This window comes from Pygoscelis adeliae, unplaced genomic scaffold (assembly GCF_000699105.1).
Source record: "Pygoscelis adeliae isolate BGI_AS28 unplaced genomic scaffold, ASM69910v1 Scaffold121, whole genome shotgun sequence".
Classification (NCBI taxonomy): Eukaryota; Metazoa; Chordata; class Aves; order Sphenisciformes; family Spheniscidae; genus Pygoscelis; species Pygoscelis adeliae.
The window spans coordinates 6,047,723-6,071,379 of record NW_008824359.1 but is presented as its reverse complement, the minus strand read 5'-3'; the positions used below and the strand labels follow the sequence as shown (position 1 = coordinate 6,071,379).

The 23,657-nt window shown below is 41.5% G+C and overlaps 1 protein-coding gene across 1 annotated transcript in view; it reads right to left on the bottom strand.

Moving 5' to 3' along the window:
* Positions 1 to 1,113: 1,113 nt before the first annotated feature.
* TFAP2D (transcription factor AP-2 delta (activating enhancer binding protein 2 delta)) overlaps positions 1,114 to 23,657 on the bottom strand; it is a 58,656-nt gene continuing 36,112 nt past the window's right edge. The window contains exons 7-8 of the mRNA XM_009319691.1: positions 17,255 to 17,368; positions 1,114 to 1,400 (exon numbers count right to left, since the gene is read on the bottom strand). Coding sequence (XP_009317966.1) covers positions 1,181 to 1,400; positions 17,255 to 17,368 — 334 coding nt within the window. The 3' untranslated portion in view covers positions 1,114 to 1,180. The remainder of the gene's footprint in view (positions 1,401 to 17,254; positions 17,369 to 23,657) is intronic.

Genomic DNA, 23,657 nt, shown 5'->3' with positions numbered 1-23,657 from the left:
GAGCTCAAACTATGCCTCCAATGTTTTCTGTGTGAGGATGTGTGAGAGGTGGTAAAGTAATATTGCAAAAGTACATTAGCAAGGTTAGTACCACTTAGCTGCTGTGGAACAAGCCAGTCTGTCTTACTTGTCATTTTGGTTTTATTTTATTTTATTTTCAGTGAGTGGATTCTGTTGGACCTCTGCACCTCAGCTGGATTTCTAAAGACAATAAAGCTGCAGAAACAAGCTGTTGAAGAAAAAAAAGCATCATAAAATCAAGGCAACACAAAAGGTGACACCGATTGCCTGCATTGATCCTGTTGAACAGAGACCCAGGTATGGCGGACTGCAGTTTTGTGGGACCAGGGGCTGAGAAGATAGAGGACAGAAGCCCATGCTGTCATTTAATCTGAAGTTCACAGAGGGATCAGGGCTCTTATTGAAACTATGAAGGGTTTTTTTTCATTTTAGTCTGCCATGGTCTTTTCACAAGAGACACCACGGCTGCTGCTTGAATGGTCAGGACAGATTCCCAACAGGTTCTGGCCTCATTCCAGTGCAGCTTTATTGTACATTCCCACGTGGGGATGAGCAGTCCCCAACACCAAATGGTTCATTTGTCCCATGACCTAAGAATTCCTCTTTTGCCAGGTTTCCATATTGTTTTCCCAACGGTGAGTAGATCAGGCATTTCCGATGGATCAGAGGAAGCCCTTCCTTCAATCTATCCAGCATGCAAGCAAAGCCAGGATGCTGGAACTGCGTGTCCCACAACAGATGCGCTGGCCCTAACTGTGCTGCCGGAGAAGAAAGTGCTTCAAATTTCATGTGCCACCTCAGCCAAGTCCAGAAGCATTTATAAAAAACAGTGTTAGTGTATCATTCAGAACAATCAAATACTACGTGCACGAAAAAGTAGTTTAGAGCAACATAAATTTTAAAAAAGTGACAATTTCATCACACAATTACTGTACACTGCTGTTCTTAGGGTTGAATACTTCCCTCTCTCACGCTCTCTCTTTCTCTCTGTTTTAATCTTTCTTTTTTTATTTATTTTTTTTTCTTTTTTCTTTTTTTTTTTCTTTTTTCCCCCTTTTTTGGATTTGGTCCACTGGAGATAAATTGCCCTCAATGATATATATATTTAAAAAAAATATCAGCAGCAAGACTCTCTTGAAATAGATTCTGTTTGATGTAGCTAGTCTGTCTTTTCTGTTTTGCCCTCTTTCACAGCAGCCTCTGAAGTTTTCCGCAGGGGGGCTTTCTCCGAGTTGGCGTGTCCTTGGCCGGATTCTGCCGCTCCTCCGTTTTTGTGCGATGTGTGCTTTTCCAAGTAGTTCAGCATTTCACTGAGAACAGTTTGGAAAGTGCTTAGGGCAGCACATATTGCAGGAGTTCCAAAACCGTGAGTGATCAAACTACAAATGGGAAGGAGACAGAAAAAGAAAAAGAAACACACACATGCACATAAATATAAATGCAGTCTCATACATCGAAGAGTTTACAGTACACTCATTTTGCTATAGTGAAATTCAAGATTTGCTCCCTAAACTATTTATTACCTATGGGAGAAACAGAAAAGAGCAGAGCCAAAGAGCAGACTACATACAGCTTCAAAGGTCGGGTTTTGTAGGAGTCTCAGTTCTGAAACATCGTGGGACAGATCCTTGGCTGATGCAGATTGACATAGACTTGTTGACTTCAGAAAGGCCAAGAGAGGATCCGTGCCCTAGGCTCTCCAGCATTGCTACTTTTCCAGTCCCAGAAGGTTTGGCTTCCCCCTTCTCAGGTAAATGAAACCAGTTCTGTGTGGTTTATTTACTCTCCTAGATGAGAGTCTTGAAGAAGACGACCTGGTTATTCTATGTGGATGTATGGCTGCATCTGTACTAGGAAATTAAGCAATGCTGAGGTGCAATCTCTGACCCCCAGGACAATTGGCATGCTTTGGCCATATCCGTGCTGCCAAGCCCTCTGAGCATCCAACAGGGTGGAATCCGAACTACCTATTGGGAATAGTCCCTGGCTAACACTAATGCCCAAACAATGCCCAGGAAATGTTTCACAAAGGGCTAGTTCAGCCAGGCTAAATGCATGGACCATCCTAACCAATTAATAGTAAAAATAACCAAGTTCCAACAATGTTGCCCTGGTGGTGTTGAATTTACTAGTTAGATTTACCCTGTTGCACCTTTCATCCAAATAAGGTGTTTTTTTCAAAATAACACTGAATTTTTCTTGTTGTTTTTCTGCACTGCAAAGTAGCTGAATTTCAGTGGTGCTCCTCACTTAACGGCTACTGAAATGATGTATCAATGCAGTTGCCAGGCAGAGGTACAGTGGGTTAATCTCATCTCAGTTTAGAGGAGCATTTCAGTGCACACGTATGTATCTACAGTCACTTGAGATGTTTTGGGCATCCAACCTGGCTTCCACCTGCAGATCCAGAAGTGTACAAGTTTCCCACAAGTCCCGTCTCTCAGATACCATCTCTGTGAGGATGTCTCAGCTACCTCAGGATATCAGAAATGGCACTCCAGACCAGTTTTTAGGCAATTGACTTCAGCCCTGTTTGGCTAAATATTATGTGTACGGTGTAAGATGTTCATGTAAGGGCCAGGGAAACTCAAGTTGTACTAGACATCTTATTATGAGCAAACAAATTATTCTCATTGTTATAATGATACATTTTGATAAGTGCTAAGTGAAAAAAAAAAACCCAAAACCAACAACCCTCCAGATTTTTAGTTTTCATTTAGAAACATAAATGAAAAATTATTTCAAAGGTTAAAATGTCATTGCAATTTTTAAAAGACTGATTTCAGTTATCCCAATTCTGCTCAGGGCAGAAAGAAGACAAGGAGAGGAACAGAAACCAATTTCTGAGTTTGCAGACATTTTTGAGAAATCAATACTTTATATTGATTTGGGTGAGAAAAAAACCACAACAAAACATTACAGTGATTCTGGTGAAACAGTAACTATCTCCTATCCCATGCTAGTTAAAATCTTGTCCCCGCAGTAACTCTCTGGGTGTCTTAGGCACCACATCAGTAAGCCCTGCTCTAATGCAGAGAACCACGTGTAGGTCAGAAATGGGAACACTTCGCTTCAGTGAGAACCCTTCTCCTCTGCACTTTGGCTTCTCAGTCTTTCCAGCTGTTTTAGAAAAAAGTGAAAAAGAGGGGACCAAGGGAAAAGAGGTTATACAGGACATGGACAATCGCCAGGATGCTGGAAGTATCAAAAAACCCCAAACCATGGGAAAGGCTCCAAGATATCTTTTAGGGTGAGCTTTCTGTCTGCTGGACATGGGAACCCTGTTTGCTAGGAAAGCCGGCATCCTAGGGAAGACACCAAACATATGGGAGTCCTAATGAAATGAGAGCTCAGTTTGGAAATATCTCACCATTTCTGATTGGGAGTGTCCCAGCCTTTTATAAAAAGTCTCCCAAAGGTTATTAAAAAACAACTTGCTTTTAGAATGTTAATCCATCAGTCTCCAGGCACCTTCCAAAGCAGGAGTTTATGTTTATCCCCAGTTAGTAATGAGAGGAAAATGATAATTAAATATTTACAAGGACTATTTTGCAGACATCAATTAATAATACCGCATGACTCTTGAAGTTTGGACTCTTGAAGTTTGGACTTGTAGTAATATCTGGATCTTTTTAATTTAGCGTTAAAAAGAGGTGAACATACCTTGCTTTAATTTTTTTGTTTTTTAGAAATGCCTGGCATACCAGGAAAATAAAAATCATCATCATTGTCGTAAGTCATGTTTTTAATAACAGTAAAAATAAGATCAGCAGTAGCATACAGATAAGAGTATTTTTAGCTCTTTCAAGTCCTTTTAGGAGTCAGGTGATTTCAAGATTTTGTTTTGCATTTTATCATCATTTCTAGTCTTCATAAGTCCAGAGAAATGAAAATGTGATGGAGCTTACAATAACAGAAAGCAAGCAAAAGGAAATTCAGATGTTTCATTACTAGTTAAAATATCTCATGACTTTTACACTGCTTGTGTGATCTTCTGGGTCTTGATTTGGGGAACTGACTATACCAAGACATATGTAAAAATATTTATGATCTGGCATGCAAAAGAAACTAGTTTATCTATTCTAAAAGTTGGCAATAACTGCAATCATTCATTTCTAGTAGATGCAAATAGTAAGTTTAACAAAGGATTGAATAGAAAAGAAATCTTCTGGCTTGCTCTCTTTGAACCTTTAGACTCCTGAACAAAAGGAATAGTACTGTGTTCATTTGACAGCTCAATACACCCTGAAGAGTAAAGTGGGAATACTACAGTGAAAACTTACAGAGATCATCTCAGAAATGGTCTGTAGGGCTAAGAACAAGGATAGAAAACTTTAATGTTCTCAAATGCTGAACAAGACTGTAGAATATACCAGAATGGGACAAAATCTGATATTAAGGCACATAAGTGTAGGTGCCAACTCATAGGTATATACATGAACACTGCCTAAACTCCCATTACCATCAAAGGGGACTTAATGTAGTTTCCTATATATAAGAGTCTACAGTGATTTGAGATGTCCTATGACATCTGAAACATCTGCAGAGACTTCCTAGATATGATACAGAACTTAAGTCCACCTTGCTGCTAGGTGTTTTGATGCCAGGCAGGTTACCCTTGTGTATCTCACATGACACTAGATGCCAATGTTTAGGCAACTGAATTGAGCCTTGGGGCTTTATTTAATACAGTCAGAGAAGTCTGGAGAATGATTTAGCACATGAAATGGACGTGTCTCCTTTATGGTGAGCTGCACCATTCTTCTAGCTACACTGAGGGCTCCATCAAGCTGAATAAAAATGTGTGTTCCGTGCTATTTGAGATGTCCTATGGTAACAAAACACCTGCATCAGGTGAACAGGTAATGGAGAGGGCTTACAGGAGAACAGCACCCTTTTAAAGCAGCAATGGACTGATGGCATACCTAAGAGCACCTAAAAAGATGCTGCATGCTACTGTTTATTCAGCTATAACTTGTCCTAGATCTTCATTCTTTTCTAGATCTAAATTTTAATGCCAACACATGACATATGACATTCTTGTCCTAGATCTTCTTCTTTTAAGGACCTGGGGGTGTTGGTCGACAGCTGGCTGAACATAAGCCAGCAGTGTGCCCAGGCGGCCAAGAAGGCCAATGGCATCCTGGCCTGTATCAGAAATAGTGTGGCCAGCAGGAGTAGGGAAGTGATCGTGCCCCTGTACTCGGCCCTGGTGAGGCCACACCTCAAATACTGTGTTCAGTTTTGGGTCCCTCACTACAAGAAGGACGTCGAGGTGCTGGAGCGTGTCCAGAGAAGGGCAACGAGGCTGGTGAGGGGTCTGGAGAACAAGTCTTATGAGGAGCATCTGAGGGAACTGGGGTTGTTTAGCCTGGAGAAAAGGAGGCTCAGGGGAGACCTCATCGCTCTCTACAACTACCTGAAAGGAGGCTGTAGCGAGGTGGGGGTCGGTCTCTTCTCCCAAGTAACTGGCGATAGGATGAGAGGAAATGGCCTCAAGTTGCACCAGGGCAGGTTTAGATTGGACGTGAGGAAAAATGTCTTTACTGAAAGAGTGGTTAAAGATTGGACCAGGCTGCCCAGGGAAGTGGTTGAGTCCCCATCCCTGGAAGTATTTAAAAGACGTGTAGATGAGGCACTTAGGGACATGGTTTAGTGGGCATGGTGGTGTTGGGTTGACGGTTGGACTCGCTGATCTTAGAGGTCTCTTCCAACCTTAATGATTCTATGATTCTATGATTCATTGACTACATGGGAAACTTAGACATCCAGCTTATGTTGAAACACCTAGATATGGGTATTTTATCCTAAGCAGAATCTTAAACTTCTGGTCTGAAAACTAATGTTCATAGGAAAAGGATTTTGTGGGGCAAGTTAGAGGTCTATCTCCTTTACAGTTTAGCCTCTTATGTACCACTAATCATCAAATAATGCATTTTTTTTCAAGATAACACTTTTTCTTATAAAAAAGCCAACCCTTTTTTAGTGAAATGATGCTGTAGACTCTCATGGCAACTCTACTGTGAGTTCCTGATGAATATATTGTTCTCAACAGATGGTGATATGCAGAGCCTATTAATTTTCCCGTGAAGCGTATTAAGAGAAACCATTTTATGGAAAATTTCTGACCAGCCCTCCTTGCCATGCTCCTGTGAGGGTGTATTTTTGTAGCCTCACTTTATGTCATGAGCATAAAAAGGCTGAGAGATATTATCTTCTACTTTATCTTACATTTTTTTCAGTAATTCCTCTTGCTCTAATTTTGGTGGACTTTATTTCTCTGCAAGTTAAAGTCTTTGAAAAATCTAAGAAAGTTGGATAATTTCCCTTTGCCGATGAAAGTAAGTTTCAAGGTGGGGAGAAAATCTGATTTTACATTTAAATCAGACATGACAGACAGAAGATTAATGGCAAAGCATTCAAATGTGTTTCCTGAAAGTCAAATTTAGTTGCCTGATTTTTCAGGCTAACTGAGCTCCCATTGAAATTGGTTCATTTTTGGTATGCTCCACACCGATGAAACAAATTGCTTTCATTATAACACTTTCATTTGTATTTAAAAGCCTAAAATTAAACATGGTGGTTTCATAATGGAGTCTTCTGGGTATTCTTAGCTTTGTAGTGTATCTCATTGCAACTCCTATAAACTAACTTTATTGTTCTAAAAGGCAAGGCTAAAATTTCTGATTTTGGTGCTGTGCATGGAGAGCTGCAGAAAGAAGGCAATGAATATCAGGCCAACATATTATAAATCCTTATGCTTAAGGACATCCAGACCTGCCTGCAATTCTGCCCAGCGCTATGATGCAATTATGCTGCTCATGTTTTAATGATGGCCTTACTTAAAAGTGAAAAGATCCAAGTGTGCCTGAAGGCTTGGATTCTCGTTTGGCAACTACCTCAAGGACTCCTCCATACCCCAGGCTGGTGAAACTCCGACATGCGGCAAAAGAAACAGATTCCTTCTCAGTGGGGGGGAAGAGGACATCTGCACTGAATATTCACACCCTTGTTTAAAATAAATAAATACTTCAACACAATAATAATGAAGAAAAAGCAAGCTTGAACTTATTGGTTGGACTTTCTCAGAACTTTGAATGTGAAAACCACTTCATGATTATCCAAATTTAACAACACATGGCATATCACAAATAATAAGATCTGATAAGACTTTTGATGGCTGTAAAGGAAATGGAAAAAGATTTGAATCTCTTCAGTGATACAAGTAACATCCTAAGTTAGAGGTGCCTATATTGACTTTGAGGTGCTTCTGTTGATTTCAAGGTCTGTCCTGTGAAGGTTGCCTAGACAATTAAATTGTGATAACTTTACTTCAGAAGGTCAGTAGGCCTAACCACTACACAAGTTAGGCTGATAGTCAAGGTAAACATTGGAACATGGCCAGTATATATTACAGGGATAAGTAGTCTATAGGATCAGAGTGGCAAACAGCACATACAAAATTTGCCTTGCAAAGTAGGCCCTCATGCTCATTTTCTGCTCATAACCAAACAAGTGTATTAAGGACACATTCTCCTAAGCAGATGGACCTCCTTTTACCATGTGTAAAAGCAATGGAGAAAGTAAGAAGAGAGTGCTAGAGCTGATGCCCCATATTTCCAAAATATTCTATGTCAGCTCTGTATATTTTAGACCTTTTAACTGATTTTCCACACTAGGAGGATTGCCCAGGGAACATATCTGAAACATCCAAGCCTGTGACTATGGAGTATTTCTCAGCTATAGACCAAACATTAAGCCACAGCACTGTGGTGCACATGCCGCTCACAGAAGCCCTTGGATGTTTGCCAAGAAATGTTTCCAGCATAGCACATTATATCCTCCAAATAAAACACTGGACAGTGCTGTGCCTCGCTGGTTTTGAATGAGAGAAAGATGTACAAGCTTCTAGCTAACTGTGGATGAAAAGTGGCCTCACCACCCATTACTATCCGTGGAGCCAAATACACTAGTGAGACCATGGATCCAAGATGACTGGATACTTTTGAAAAAGAATGAGCACGTCCCTCACACAGGCATCAGCTCCTTCAGTTTCTCCCTTCACTTAATTAATGGTCACATCTCTGCTCTATGGGAAGGCAGAGAAATGAATGAGATTCATCCATTCTACCATGCATAGACTTTTTCCAGTGAAGTGGCTAACGTAGCTGAGAAGTCCCATTGCTCTCCTCAAATGAGAAAGACCAAGAAGTAAGCATTATAAACATGCTGATGACAAGGGACAATGCAACTTTGTAACCTAGTAATTTGGAAATGAGGGGATGGTATTCCTTTTTTTGGGAAACACGGGTGCCTTAAATGTTTTAAGAAATCTTAAGTGCTGGGTTGAAAAACAAGTCAAGCCCCCCAAGTCTTTTTCCATCTTTGATGAATGTATATTTGCCTTTTCCCTGGCAACCATGGAACTTATTTGTTAATGAAGAGGATAAGAAAAGAAAACAGATTCTCATCTGTTCTCTTGACTCTATAAATTGTGACTGTAAGGGAATATGGTATCATAAGACTCATGATAAAAATAATTGGCAATATTAGAAATTCACAACCTAACCACAAAAATGCCCCAATCCTTCCAAAAGGATTTTGGTCATAAGCAGAGCAAGAGAAGGTGATCAAACCCCTGCTATGGGAAATCAAAGAGGGAATCCCTGGGAAAGGGAGTGAGGGAAAAATCCCAGAGGAAGGAATTGTAATGCCTTTGGTAAACAAAGAGCCAAGGAAAATAAAGGGGGGGGGGAGAAAAAAGAAAGGAACAATTTGTTAATTACTAGTACCTCAGCACTAGGAACCAGTGTTGTCCCTCTCAGCTAGCTGAATTTAAAGCCAGATTGAGAGAGATCATGGAAATCAGGGAACTCTAGAGGGCACCAGAGGTGTTTCACCACAAACTTCATTGCGCACCAGGCTTCTTCCAGTCCGTGCATCCAAACAGAAAGCTGCTGCTGCTAATCAAGATGACTGGAATTATGACAGCAGCTGCTCTACCTCCTGATAAGCAAAGAAATGTAAAAAAGAGAGAAGAATATGTAAGGGGAGTAAGCACATCTGTAAAGGCAACCCACCAATAAGGCTTTAGGCTTGGCTCTTTGTTACAATTAAAAAAACATGTTGAGCTTCAAAACCCATTTCATTGCTCCCTTTTACCCTTCAGAAAGAAGGATGTTACTTTCTTGCTGCTCCCGAAGTCTGAGCCTCTGGTTTCTTGCCTGTCGCTTTTTGTGTCACCTTGTCAGTGTGATGCCAGGCCCTTGCAGGAGGCTGACAGCTCCAGGCTCAGAGACTAGCTAAACGACAAAACTCTTGTCTCAAACGGTTTCATAGGAAGGGTGTTTCATATCAGCTGGATGGCTAGGCAAAACACAGAATAATTTGTGAGGATGCTGATTGCTTTCATTATCTAGCTTTAGTATTCTGAGCCTATTATTTTTTGTCTGTTTTTATAAGGTTTCTACACTGAAAGAAGTGTCACTTGCAAGAAAGTAGTTTTCCCTTTGCTGTTTTGCTGTCTTTATCTTTTATGTATAAGATAGATGATCTGGATGTGATTTTGCATTTTGATGAAATGTAACCGTGAAGTTAAAGGATCAAATCCAACTTCTGTAATCGGTGGGTGTTCGTCTTTCCCCATATGATGGATGACATTAGTAGCATATCTGAACTTTCCAAACACTACAGATTCTTACAGACACAAGTGTCCCAAAGGCAGACGTAGAAGGTATGTCTATACCCAAATTTACAAGTGAAGAAAATGAGACTAAGAGGCTGACTAATGAGGTCAGAGAGTCTGTATGTGTAAGCCAAGAAACATACACAGATCTCGAGTATCATCTCAGCAAGTCTTCTCCTTGTAAGTTTTTTGTGTTATGTTTTTGGCTTCCCAGCACAGAAGGTGGGTCATTTTTGGTGGGTTTTCTGGTAACTCTAGTTTTCGTGAGGTTTTGGAAGGCTAAAAAAGACTTCTGCCAACAATTAAAAAAAATCAAAGCTGTTCTGATTCAAGGGCAGGTTATGAAGGCAAAGACAAGATGACACATATCAGTGTGATTTTCAGGTTCCTGGCTGAAGCTGCGGGAAGCTCAGATATAACAGTGGAATGGAAAAGAGAAGTAGATACACAGTCTCTCCATTCAACAGCAGAGAGGTAGGGTCCAAAATAAAGAAAAATACTAATTGAGTGTTTTGGACATTTGGTCCAGTTGGAGGAATGTCCTAAATTCTGATCCTTCAACTGAAGGCTGGTTTGATACTTTATCAACAGACTTAAGTGTGAAATTAATAAAGTAGGATCCTAGTTCCAGAAATCAGCTTTGGTTTAATGCAGAAGCCACTGCATTAGATAATGATATTCATGGGTTCTCATTCTCAGTCCAAGCCTTAAATTTTCCTCTGAAAAAGGGAACAGCTTCAAGAGGAAGGATGGAAAGAGAACACACAGGTTTACCCATGCCACCAGAGATGCCATGGGACATTTAGAGTATCTATAAGGTTGGTAGATGTGATGCAGGACTCAAAAAAGACCCTTGAACTGAGGGGGTGGCAGGTGAACGTGAGACAGGATGTCCTTTTACACCTAAAATGACCCTAGATCCCCAGATTTGCCAGACAGGTGATTCACCCTAAGGTTCTTACTGAAGCTAGGGGTTGCCTTTAGTCACCTATACCTGCATTAGCGAAATGAAGAGTGCTCAGGCTCCTCCTCTGATCATGAGTGATCTAGCATAGCCTGGCCTCATCTCCATTATTCAAGCATTTTAATCTGTGAAGTAGTGACCTTATCTAGGCTTCCAACTGAGAACATCCTCTTGACTGAGATAAGGCTGACTTGTGCCTGGGAATTGTTTGGGACAGAAAGAGTTGGTCTAGGCCAAATACATACAAGGAACCACAGTAGCAATCAAACATTACAGACAATTGTGTTTCAGTATCCAGGACCATACCCACACAGTTTATTAGATTAACTTTCATGTATCTTTTGGCGGATCTTAATTTCTACATGTCTCCATTCCTTCTCTGAAACGTGACAGAAATATTTCCCTTCTTCACAGCAGGGATCTATACAAGTGAAAATGTTTGTTTCATCTGGTCTGGTTCTCTGCTCTGGAGAGGGTTGGATGCACTCAATGTCTGGGAAGTGCAAAAATGCTAGAGAGATGAGTGATATGCAGGTTAATCCCAACCATTTCCCATACTGACCCACTTCAGATCTACCTGCATGCCATTAACAGGGAAAGGATGGGGCTTGATGATTACGCTGGTTAACATTGTTCCAGATCTAACAGCAGAAGAATTTGGCCTGCAATGTCACCATTCAGCTCTGCTGAGTTAGTGGCAGGATTATGGGTGTTGGGGGTTATCCAAGGCTTCACCATCTCCCGTCACAACTACCTGCACCATATAGTCTCGGAGTGTGTGTCTCAGAGCTCTTGTGTCTCCAGGCAGGCTTGTCTTCATCTGTTGTAGGTCAGGATTGCCCTGGTTCACCATTTTCAGACTTTTCTAAAGGGAAGTATTCTCAAAACCTTATATATCTGTTTTGTTTACATCCATCTTTTTGCTTTCTCTAACTATTCCAACCCCCTTTTTTCCTCCCATCACCTTGGATAATTGAGAGCTGTCTCTCAGTTTCACTGAGCATGAAACTAGGCTCCTTTACCTGTTCTGAATCCCAAACCAACCAACTTACAATACAAAAGAGAGATTTGTATAACCTTTCTGTCACGAAAAAATAAAGAAAGATGCAATCTCAGCTTTACTGATATCAGTGGGATTTGAAAATGGTTTAAGTTTCAGGAGAAATTAAACCCCCAGCTTTTCCCTCTTACATACAGAGACACATGCACATGTACTCAAAAGTCTTGCATGATTCTGTGGGGTTTTTGGGAGAAGAACCTCTGAATTATAAGTAATAGAAGGCATTTTAAAAGAAACTAAGATGTATCTAAATATTTTCATTCTCTTCTTTTTTTCCTTGTCTTTCTTTTTTCCTTCTCTCTCTTTCTCTCCTCCCCCCCCACCACCGCCCCGATGCTCACTCCATTTTGAAAGCAAAGGGTGAAAGAAATAGGTTCCTCTCATTAAAGCTATAGAAACTTTCGCGTTCTTTTCTAGTACTGATGTAATAGAAATGTAATACTAGTAATACATTACTACTTTCCTCTACTTAGTAATAGAAATGGATTTTTCCAAGGTTTTCTTGTTTGCCCTGTGGCTTAATGTTGATTCTGTCTTCAGAAACCAAGGACAGGGTAGCTCAAGTGGTGGCTTTCAGGCCAGATACAACCCACAAGATTATTCCACTTGCCCCTCTGCATTTATCATGAAGGAATCAAAGAAGAGTTGAAAGACAACTTGGGTAGCCCTGCAACATATCACCTCTTCTTGAATCCACACGTATGTATATGCTTAGAAATCTGAGCTGCCCCAACACTTAGCCCATGAGGTCAGTGGCTTATGATCCAGCCTTGACAAGGTTGGACTTCTCTAAATCTTATTACGTTATTTATAGCACAGGTAAGGCACCTAACTGGGCTGTAATAAGGGCTGGTGTTTCTGTGAATTCTCAAGCTACATATATATTAGTGATATATATGTGCCACTGTGCCCAGGAATAGTTTGGGACAGTACTAGTTAGACCAGGCAACAAAACCCCATGAATTCTGAAAAAAAGCAGCACAGGCAGCCAGTATATGCCTGTGCCCTGGCACTACTTTTATTTTCTAATATCAGTATAACTTCTCTGCAGTAAGAGACTCCAAAATGTATTGAAAAGGGAGAAATCTTGAATAAAGCATACATAATACTACCCTGGCTCAGGTAGTGCACAATAGTTGCTGCTATGAATGTAAGGGTCTATAGAATTGTCTGTTCATGGTCAAACAACACTGGGAAATCATTCTTCACGCAGCACTGAGTTTTCTGTATTCAGGTCAGATGGACATCTCAGAGAGCAGCTGCACAAACATGATTGTACCAGCGGTGTAGAAGAGCCTCTGGTTTTTGTGTATCTGGTAAGGCTGTGCAAAACTCAGCAGTTTTCAGGCTCACTGCAGCTCCTTTGAAGATTTCCCCTGTTTTACGCTTTGTATGAACTTTGAGTTTGGAGTTTGAGCAAACCCAGCAATTCTGATCCCTTCATGGGGACTATCCGGTACTTCAGGTTGGACACATGTTTACAGATCTTGATGAATTGGGACTCAGTGGAATAACTTCAGAGAGAAGTGTGAGCTTGAAGATTTAAAACAGAGGAAACGGGAAACACCGCTTCGATCTGACCTGTGCCAGTCTGTGAACCCTGGTCTTAATTATTAACATAGAGCAAGTAACATCATGAGCAAGTGGAGCACATAACTCTACACTTGCCAGCTGTAGGGTAATTTATTCCTAAAGAAAACTCACTTTTACCCCAAGGTAGTGGAGTCTGGATTCTGCTGTAGGTATCAGATATTATAGCTCTTCAAAAAGACTTTCATTATCTTAGAATTTATTCTAATAATAGAGATTTTTGTGATTCCTCTGAATTTTTCTGTTCATAAAAAATCTCTTTGACTTTCTGACATCATATGGCATAAGCATATATATATATGTATAAAATACCAACCTTTCATCTTGTGGTTTCTTTGCTGCCTTGGTGATGGTTTACAAGGCAGAATTTCTGAACCTCTTCTTGTTATATTAAATCTGTATGAAACTATATGAGATTTCCCATGATCAAAAATCAGCTCATACAGGATAATGGTTGAAAAACATGCTATATCTATGCTAAAAACATTCACAAAACCTTGTCAGAGGTTCCAGTGAAAGACTATGGCTTGTCCTTGCCAAACGTAATATTTTGGCTCCATCCCAATCTAGAGATTTATGCAGCATAGAGACAAAGAATTTATTGTGAGAAAGCCCACAGTTCTGGAATACAGATAGAAATGAAGATGAAAATTGCACTATTGAAAAAGCATGCTATAAAATTTGTGATGACTATATGGAGTCACTGCTTCAGATTTATGTCTCCTCTGCAAGACCTACTTGTAAAGCACTAAAAGCTCTTGGGCGTTTTGGTCATAAATAACATTAATTTCATGTGTATAATCAGGACCAGCCACTTATTAAGACAGTCCAATTTTAGACTGACTATTGTAGATGTCGTCAGAGTATTTGACAACGACTATGGTACCAAGGTCAAATCCATCTCTGGCATACAGTTGCAAAGCTCTTTATTTATAGATATAGATACATGATAATTGTGTTCATTACTGTAATAAATAAAGACAACCCGGTCTTTTGGAAATCTAATCTTAGGTGAGACCTGTGATCAGGGATGTGGAGGCCAATGTACTTTGAATATTTGAATCCTTAGTGTTAGGCGTGTGCTTTATGTTAGGCAGATGTTTTCAACGTCTTTTTATAAATTCCAACAGATGTATAATGACAAGCAGCTATTTGTGCTTGTGACCAGTAGGAGCCTGTGCTATGCCTCAAACAGCAGGGAGCATGTTGTTCCTGGGTTACAAGGACTTCCTCCATGTGTCAGGGTACCAATAATTTCTTCCTCTTCTCTCATCCCCAACTGATCAGGTGCAAATTTCTTGTGACAGAGATCAGTTCAGTCTGAGGATCATCCCTCAGAGAAAGACAGAGAAACCAAGTGATAGGTCAGAAGTAGTCTGAGTTGAATACTTGACACAGAAAATACTTAAAGGTCCTGGAAAGCATGGTGAATTGCATTCTCACATCTCTCTGGCATCTGAGACAGACTTGAGTGCCTTCTGTGATATTTAGTCTCAAGTAGCGGTAGGAGGAGTTCAGATGACCTAGCTGTGAAGGCTGCCAGCTTTAGGGGATGGGAATAACGATTTTTTTGTCTACACTAGATTTAGCTATTTACAATATAAGTGTTTAGTGTGTACTGGTTGGCTAAGCTCCTGTTCAGCTGGAGATCTAGACCAGACTGTTCAGTCAATGGAGTGTAGAGAGAAATTCAAGTCACACAAAGGTAGATGTCTATGTTAGGCCTGCTTAATTGTAATGCAGATTTTATGGGCGATACACACAGAGGAGATCCCTAGAGACTACAGCAGAAGATATACACCTGGCTGAAATGGAGGCACCTGCACGTAGATGAGTAGAGTTAGAAGTCTGGGTCAGAAGCTGGATCTGACCTCAACTTCTCTACAATAGACGGAAAAGGAATATGGTCTCAGCTCAGCCTCTGGGTCTGCAGGACCCATCATTCCCCAAGCACAGACGTCAGAGAAGGCTGTCTGATTTAAGCCCAGGGAAGCATCTGTGTAGGATCAAGACCTGTACTCTTCCAGGTGCCCATCTTCAGTCCAACACTTACTGTCTACAGCAGGCATGAAAGAAACCACTGAATGATCCAGGAGCTGCCTACAAAAGCTTTGTACTCCAACCTACCGAAGTAAAGCAGAGGAAGAAGGATGGGAGCTGTACCAGTTGACGGCTTTTGTAGCTGAAGCTTTCAGCATTTTATCCTGACTGCTATTTCTTCTTTAAACACAGGAATCCTTGGGGATTGGCTACCCTGTACCACGTTTAATTTGTGTGCATGTAATGGGGAATTATCTGTTTTTCCACAAGCCTAGGTAGCCCATTAAAATCTATGAGTATCCTGTATAAATAAGTATGTCTTCCTTGGTGTGCATGTTTAGTTAGGCATTTTGGAGTCTGTGTGTATAAGGGAAAGTATATATAGATGTAGGTGATATGTGTATGTGTGTGCACATCACTGCATGAGAATAGAAGTGGGGTTGTCTATATGTGTTTGTATATGCATAGGATGCACACAGGTATGCGTAAGCATAAACAGGAGTGTGTGTATTTGTGGATCAGGCATTATCCTTGCCTCTCTGCACCTCAACAGGTAGATGGAAGAGGTGGGATGGTGGGTATTTTGGATTCCATTCAAAGTCTGAGGGACTAAACATTAGGTATCATACCACCTGGCTCCTGGGTGCCTCATGCTCTGTCAGAATCTTAATAACTAAAAGATGTTGTGATATTGGGGCACAAAAGTTCTCTGTCCAGCCAATGAATGAAGAGTGGCTCAGCTGGCTGTGCCAAAGAATATGCAACATCATTCTAAGGCTTTATAGGCCTAACAAAGTGTTTGGTGTTATGGTCTGTAAACAACTCTCTGGAACAGCTCTTTACATGTTGATTTTTTTCAGGTATCAGCTAATGGCTAGAATAAATAAAAATCTGTAGCCTCGGCTAGTCATGTATTCCCCTCTGTGGTCTGAGTAAAGACAGGAGCACCTCTAGGATGTTTCATCAAACTTATCTTTAATAAATATCTTAGATGACCCCACTACTTCAAAGTGGCCCTCTGGAAGTTCCCATCTCACTCTTGACTGTATCTAGCACATAGCCTAAAGCAAAAATGTGAAACTGCACAGCAACTCCTGGGCTAATGTATCTTTCTGATCCCAAACCATCTATACACTTTTATCCATAACTTGGATAAAATTCTGATGAAGTTTGGATTTGGTGTGTGTGTACCATGGGTCCTTGTCTTTATAACAGCTTCTTAGGCTGTCTACCAGTAAATTAAATATTGCTAGGGCCCAGGAACTGAGTCTAAATGTATTAGCAGTCTCTGTCTTTTTAGCCTGAGCCAGCTTGCATTCTCCCAGATCTTTCCAGGATGTTGTTCAGGAATTAGTGCAGTAAGACTGTTCCAGTAGGTTGTGTGCTTTGAGGCTAGTCAGCTTTAGAGGCCAAAGAGTTAATGATGAGATGATGTCAAATGGTCTCAGTAGCATAGAGGAGGCTCTAGAACTACTTAGTTAATTGGTAAGGATGCAGCCTAACCGTTCCTCCTTTTATTGCTACTTTGATTCATCTATATTGTCATTTTGGCTCTGAACTTGAGTTTCTACATTTCTGGATCATCTACTTCATTGATTGGCTTGTGTTTTGGCTCACATCTAGAGCAAGACAACTTTCTGACCAGATGGGGAGATTTGGACAGCAGATGTAGAAAATGACTTACTCCAACTGAGACTGTGGTCCTAGAAGCAGGGTGAATGCAACTAGCATGAACTACATTGCTGGGCAAACATGCGTTTTTAATGGACAGATAACAGAGAGCTTATGGCCATTATAGTCTTCTAGGTAAGGGAACAAATACCATTGTAACATCATAGGTAGTCTTTATCAAAATTATGGATTCTAGTTAATTGTTCCTCTTTCAAAATCATACCTGAAATGTGTTAAATGTCTCTGGATGTCGAGGTCTAATATTGGAGTCGGTCTGGAGGATCCGAGGGGTGATCTGTCTTGACTTAGAAGGTCTTGGAATTCTTTACATATTTGCCTAAAAGGAAAGTGGAAATCCTTAAATAAGACAGGTGTAATCCTTTCCATAAAGCTGATTCTCATAACACTGTCACCTTATCCTGAGTGATCTCATTCATAACAGAAATGTTTGGCAGAGGCATTGTTAAAGAAATTAAAGGCAAACTAATCCCCCTCTTGCCTCCCTGTCCCAAATTCTCAGAGCCATCAACATACAGATTCTCTTGAACAGGAACTCCTCTGGAACCATATTAACATTGACATTTTAAAATGTGATTTCTCTCCTGAAATGGACCCAGTTTGGCAGTGTTAAGTCTGGCTTAAGTCACCTACATTAGAAGCAAGGATTATGGTTATACACCACTACTTGTACATTTGCTAGTGTGCACTGGTTTATCTGCAAGTAGAAGTCCTGGCCATTTTGGCCTTGCCTTCTTGACCCCCAGCTCTTAAGACAAATGGAGTACTAGAAGTTGTGAAGGAAAATGCTACCTTTGCTCTCCTAGTTTCCATTTGTGTCCATACTCTGCTTCCTTGTAGAGTCTGGGGCAGAAGAACTGATGGATCCTCAACTGAGACCTCTCCCACAGGTCTGCCCAGAGTAGAGAATTCATTCCAGCAGCAGTATTTAAATTTCTTATTGAAACACTCATTAAATTGTTTTACATTTCTACCATGTATCAGGCAGCCTAAAGTAGATGTTTATAGCAGTCCAGAGGACTTGCATCCTAACAGTGCCTCTTTCTCTCTGGTGACTGTAGGAGGAGCTCAGCTCCTCCTGAGGTACTGACTGAGGTACTCACTCAGCTGTCAGTACCTGCACAACAGACAGGCAAGTGAGGAAAATCCCATTATCTCCACTTTTTCTCGATAATGGTTTCCTGGGCAACACACACTTTCAGTAGGTAGGACGTGGGACCCCAGTTTGGCACCTTGCAATGGGAACTCAGGCTCTGTCTTGCCTGGTCTCCCACCAGCATAGTAGCCCAACTTCTTTGGAAAGGATGGATTATCTTGCTGTCTTCCCTCTCCCTCTGTTTTTCAGGATGCCTCAGCACTTGGAGGTTAAAAACAACCCCTAGGATAACCCTATATAGGATCTAACACTAAAAGAGACCTGAAAATAAGGTCTTCTCGTTCTTGTGATATTGTTGTTTTGGGCTAGTTTGCAAATTAGTCTAGGAATGTTCTAGCAATGTTTTTTTGTTTTTTTTTTAAAGAAACCAAACTGACTCCATTTAGTGCATACCATATCTGGACCATGGATGAATAGAGACGCCACTTACTTTCAATTAGTTTATGATACAGTTAATTAAAAAAAGGAGTAGTGGCTGGGTCTCTCTCTCAGGACTTCTCCAAATGAGCATACCATTCTTCATTGACTATTGGAAATTTGGCACTTAATGTAGGGTCAGGGGGGTGTGATGCCCACCAGATGATCCGGATGCTCAGTTGAGTTGCCTGATACTAGCTGGACACTCAATTGGGTTGACCTAAACTACTCACAGTGACTATGTGTAACCTAGTAAACAGTGCCACCTAGTAATGTATACAGTGCCAGGGGTCATTCTTATACCCTCATGCAAATTGTCGCCATCTGATAAGGTCCATATAGTTATGCTCTTCTAGCCTCCTAAACAGGGTAGCTTCCTTAGAATGGACCCTGGTGTGGGTTATCTCCCAGAACATGCCCAGAAGATATTTGGGAGAGTTCAAGGAGCCATTCTAACATTTTAATAATACGGACAATTGCAATCTAATGACTCAGTGTGTGCACAGTTTATTTTGTTAGCATAGATGCAATCACTGCGCCTGGGGCCAGTTTCTAATACTAAAGAGCATCTCTGTGGTCCATGATTTCTGTTAGAAGACTTTTTGCACATGTGGTCCTAGATAAAGTTCAACTTCTTCATTATCACCTTGTAACTCTTGTCCTTTGGGACAGGGGCATAATAGAAAATAAGCGGATAAACTCAGCTTCCTGGTCTTTAGCAGGTCTTCCATTGCCCAGTTACAAGCAAGGAACCTTTATTAGCTTGTTTTTACCCTTCATTATATAACTGTTCTGCAAGTTTTGGACATAGACTTTGGATACCACACCTCTCTCCTGACTAAGAGGAGAGAAGATGCAGAAAACTGTCTCCTGCTGTGCTGCTGGACTTCATCCAAGCCTGATTTCTGTAAACGCTTGTCATCTGTGCGGACCTAGACACCGACTGCTTGAAAAAGCAGCATCGTCTTAGCCTTTCAGGCAAAGAGAGGTATTCAGCAGAAATGTATGTAAATGCAGCATACAGTTTTAATGAATCAGGTCCTTAGAGGAAAAACAGTTCCTTTCAACAACTGAAAACAGTCAGTCATTTTGGCTTCTAAACAATCTATTATCCCCAGTCGGCCCTGTCAGCACCGCTCTTTTTTGCTCTTCTCTCCTTTCTCCAACCCTCTACTTTCTACCTGTTGAAAAAGTTCATCTTAAAAGTTCTTATATTTTGACAAAGGAAAATGTCAGAACCAAGTGTGCAATTAACTTCCCTTCTATACTCACATGTCAAAAGTCTTTACTGAGTGTTGGCAGATTGAAAGAAAAGAAAAAACTTTTTTATTATACATGAAAACCTGTAAAAGGCAGTAACCTACTTTTTTCAAGGGGATTTCTAGGCAAAGTGGTGTCTCAGAGCCTCCACTACCAATAAAACATCACCTGGGGTAGTGACAGGGAGGGGGCTGACAGTTATTTGCTGAGTTGGACTGTGACTTTGAAAAAGCAAATAAAGATGGTTATGCTCTCTTAGGGGCCACAGATTAATAAAAGAAAGAGTCCTTGTCACTCCTGCAAGGGAGGCACCTGATGATTTGTGATAGATGGTCAGATGTTCCAGTATATGACCAAGAAAAGATAAAAAAATCTGTACTGGATCAGAACAAGAGCCCATCTAGTCCATGATCCTATTGCTAGCAGTGGTCAAAGCAAATGCCTTGTGAAGACTACAAGACTGGGGCAAATGTGTGCCCATGAGTCTGACACATTCCAAGTGTGGAAGAGTTGCCAGGCATCCAAATATCAGATATCAGAGAGATGCTCAGCAGGTCCTGTGCGTCCAGTCTCAGAGCTACTTTTCAGAAAACTAGTGAATTGAGCACATAGTGTCATGAGCCAGATGTTGATTATTCTGTACTGGCTGTAAGTAACGCAACAATAAAATTTATTCACACTATTCTGTTTCGGTCTGTGTAAATGTGTTAGTATCTGTCCCTCTGTCTCATGTGGAAGGCCTTGTGCTGCGATGCTCTGTGATGTTTCCCGTAGGACAGTGTGCCTCTCTATCAAGTGGAATTATTGATGTGGCCTTCAGCAGTTCTGCATCTGTCCTAGCTGCAACCTGATTAGATTCTGTCCCCTGCTGTAAAGCCATTCAGGGTCTCCAACACCTCTGCAAGGTGAACTAACCCATGCTTAAAGATCCTCCAAAACCAGGTCCCAGCTTTTTCTCCCCCCCCTTCCCCTCCTCATTTCTTTTTGGATTGCATAGACATGTCCTGAAGCTCCTGAAGCCTTTCTAAAGAGTCTAGGGTTAACAGGCCAGTATCAGCACCCTTTGGCCAGAACTACGACAATTCAGTCTTTTTTTTTTTGAAGCATCTTGCTCTGGAGTGCCCAGACAATCATCTACTCAGTCAAAGGAGGTGAGTGGAGAGAAAAAGAATCATAGGAAACTGGCTTCTCCCATTGTTTACCCCTTTCTTATCCTTTCAGCTCTTAACCAAGCTTGCTTCGCTCCCATCCTGCCCTTGTTGTCACTTGCGTTCAGTGCTGTATACTGGCTACACAGCCCAATCATCTCTTCTTCCCATGATAATTGTCAGGTAAGGCTCTGATTCTTCATTGTCTAGATCATCAAATTGTTAGAACAGGCCATGGCACCATCTTGTTGCATCAACTAGTACTGTCCTAGGCAGTTCCTGAGTTAGCAAATGTGAGACACCATTTCTAAGAGGTAGTTTTGGAAGATCAGGTAGTATAACACAATGAATATGGTTTGTTCCATGATAGAAAATGGTCCTGATTTCATTCACTGTATTACTACCAACATAGCCTCAGACCAAGTAGGGCTGAGCAGGGCAGTGAAGAGAGTGTTAGCTCAAGCTTAGTGACCTCCATGTGTTAAAGAGGGCTATTGGCATCTAAAGTAGCAGTCTTTAGTCTTCACTAGCCCATGGGCCACAGTTCTGTGCATGGCAGCTGAACTGCTTCCACTCAGGGTGGGTGGATTGCTTGATTACAAGGTATAGATGCCTTTGATAACACTGGGAGCTTCTACTGAACACCAGAGACTTCTGCATTGTAGACATTAAGGGCTCTATTTAGCTACCCACACATAGATATGTAATACCCAAGACAGCCATAATAACTGGCAGATACAACACAGTAACAAAAAGAAACCCGTGTGCTTTTGGAGCAGCAGTTGGTAACCAAGCTGGATAACCCAGTTCACCTCAAATGGCAGTAGGTGCCTATGTTTGGGCAACTGAATCAAGCCACTGAAGTTGGATGTCTGAATCCAGAATGGAGTTTCATCTATATACTAGGAATTGTGGAAATAATTTTGTTCTTTCCCCCTATTTTTCCTCAAGACCCCACTTGTGGAAGATGTCACCTGTTCTGCCAAAGGCACACTTCTATGGGCTTCTGGCTCTGTCCCAGAGAGGGCACTGGCAACACACACAGGCAATGGCACTCCATTTCTTTCCATAGGCAAAGCTTGCAATGAGTGATTTTACCACCCTGGAATTTCAGTGTCATTTTTGGTGACAGCATAACATTCCACCCCTTTTTCTGGTGTCATAACTCACAAGTGCATGAGGCAGGGCAGTTGTGAAATTACTGAAATTACAAACCTAGAGCTTATATATGCCTAGTGAATAATTGAAACTCCTGACAAATGACTACAGTAGAGTGCCTACTATCAGATACATGAAAGCATGGCTGGGAAATACCATGCTAATATTACTATGTCATGGACCTGTGTCTCTTGTAGTATCTGGACAGGGCTGGTTTGTGACTCATTGTTCTCCTTCCAGGCAGGAGAGGGCAGTAGCAGCACACACATTGACCCATCTGTCCCTGTTACAAGCACTGAGTGCAGTAGATCATGGCCTATCCTTGTATTATCGACAGACCTCTCTGATCAATTTGCCGGTGCTTTTAACTGATGGAAAGGGGGAAAAAGTAATTTGTTTCCTTACAAATGCAGGATAACAGCCTACAAGCCCAAAGTTCATGGGGGTTAGGAGTAATGCATGCCCACGACTCTCCACTTCATTAGTAAGGGAGGGTGAGAAAGTAGGTATGAAATGGTGAGAAAGAGCAATGAGACTCTTATGCGTCTGTCAGGCGGACAGCCTTTGGACGTAACAGTTACCCACCGATTGTTACAACCCATGGCAATGTGATCTCTCCTTAGAGCCAGAAAAGAAAGGGGAAGATTTGTATCATTATAGTTGAGTAACATTTTATAAATGGGGCTAATCCTCTACCTGGGACAACTTACAGCCTTAACTCCTGCTTAGGTTGCACTGCCCAGCAGTAAAATCAGCTCTTACATAGTTAGAGGGGCAGGCTGTTAATGGGCTATACAGCCATGGGGAGGCACAACTTGCAGAGAGGAGCTGCTTCTTGCCAGCTGGTTTATTCTCATGTCTCTGAAACCCCTTGGGCCCTTAAAACCATTGTGGATGTAGGTATGAATAAGATCATATTCCATTCATATTATTCCCTTTAATCTACAAGGGACTTAGGAGCATGATGCGGGAGGTGTCTCATCAGCTTCACAACCAGCAAATGTCCCCTGAGCCACATAGTGCTCTGCTTATCATCCCAGGGAAGGATCACAGGCTATATTCACGAGATTCACAGGCCTGACATGTTTCAGTGCATGTCGTCTCTGGGTCATCTTCAGGGTGAAGAGCTCTGGATACAAGGGGGACACCAAGGCCAGAAATCCTGTTCGCCCCAAATAGACAAAGCAGAATAACACTGGGATACAAACGACAATCCTGTGGCTGGTCAGCCTTCTCCCTTACTGCAGGGTAATTCCTCTGTGTTGGATATAGAATCACAGAATAGTTTGGGTTGGAAGGGACCTCTAAAGGTCATCTAGTCCAACCCCCCTGCCGTGGGCAGGGACATCTGCAACTACAGCAGGTTGCTCAGAGCCCCGTCCAGCCTGACCTGGAATGTTTCCAGGGATGGGGCATCCACCACCTCTCTGGGCAACCTGGGCCAGTGCTTCACCACCCTCAGCGTAAAA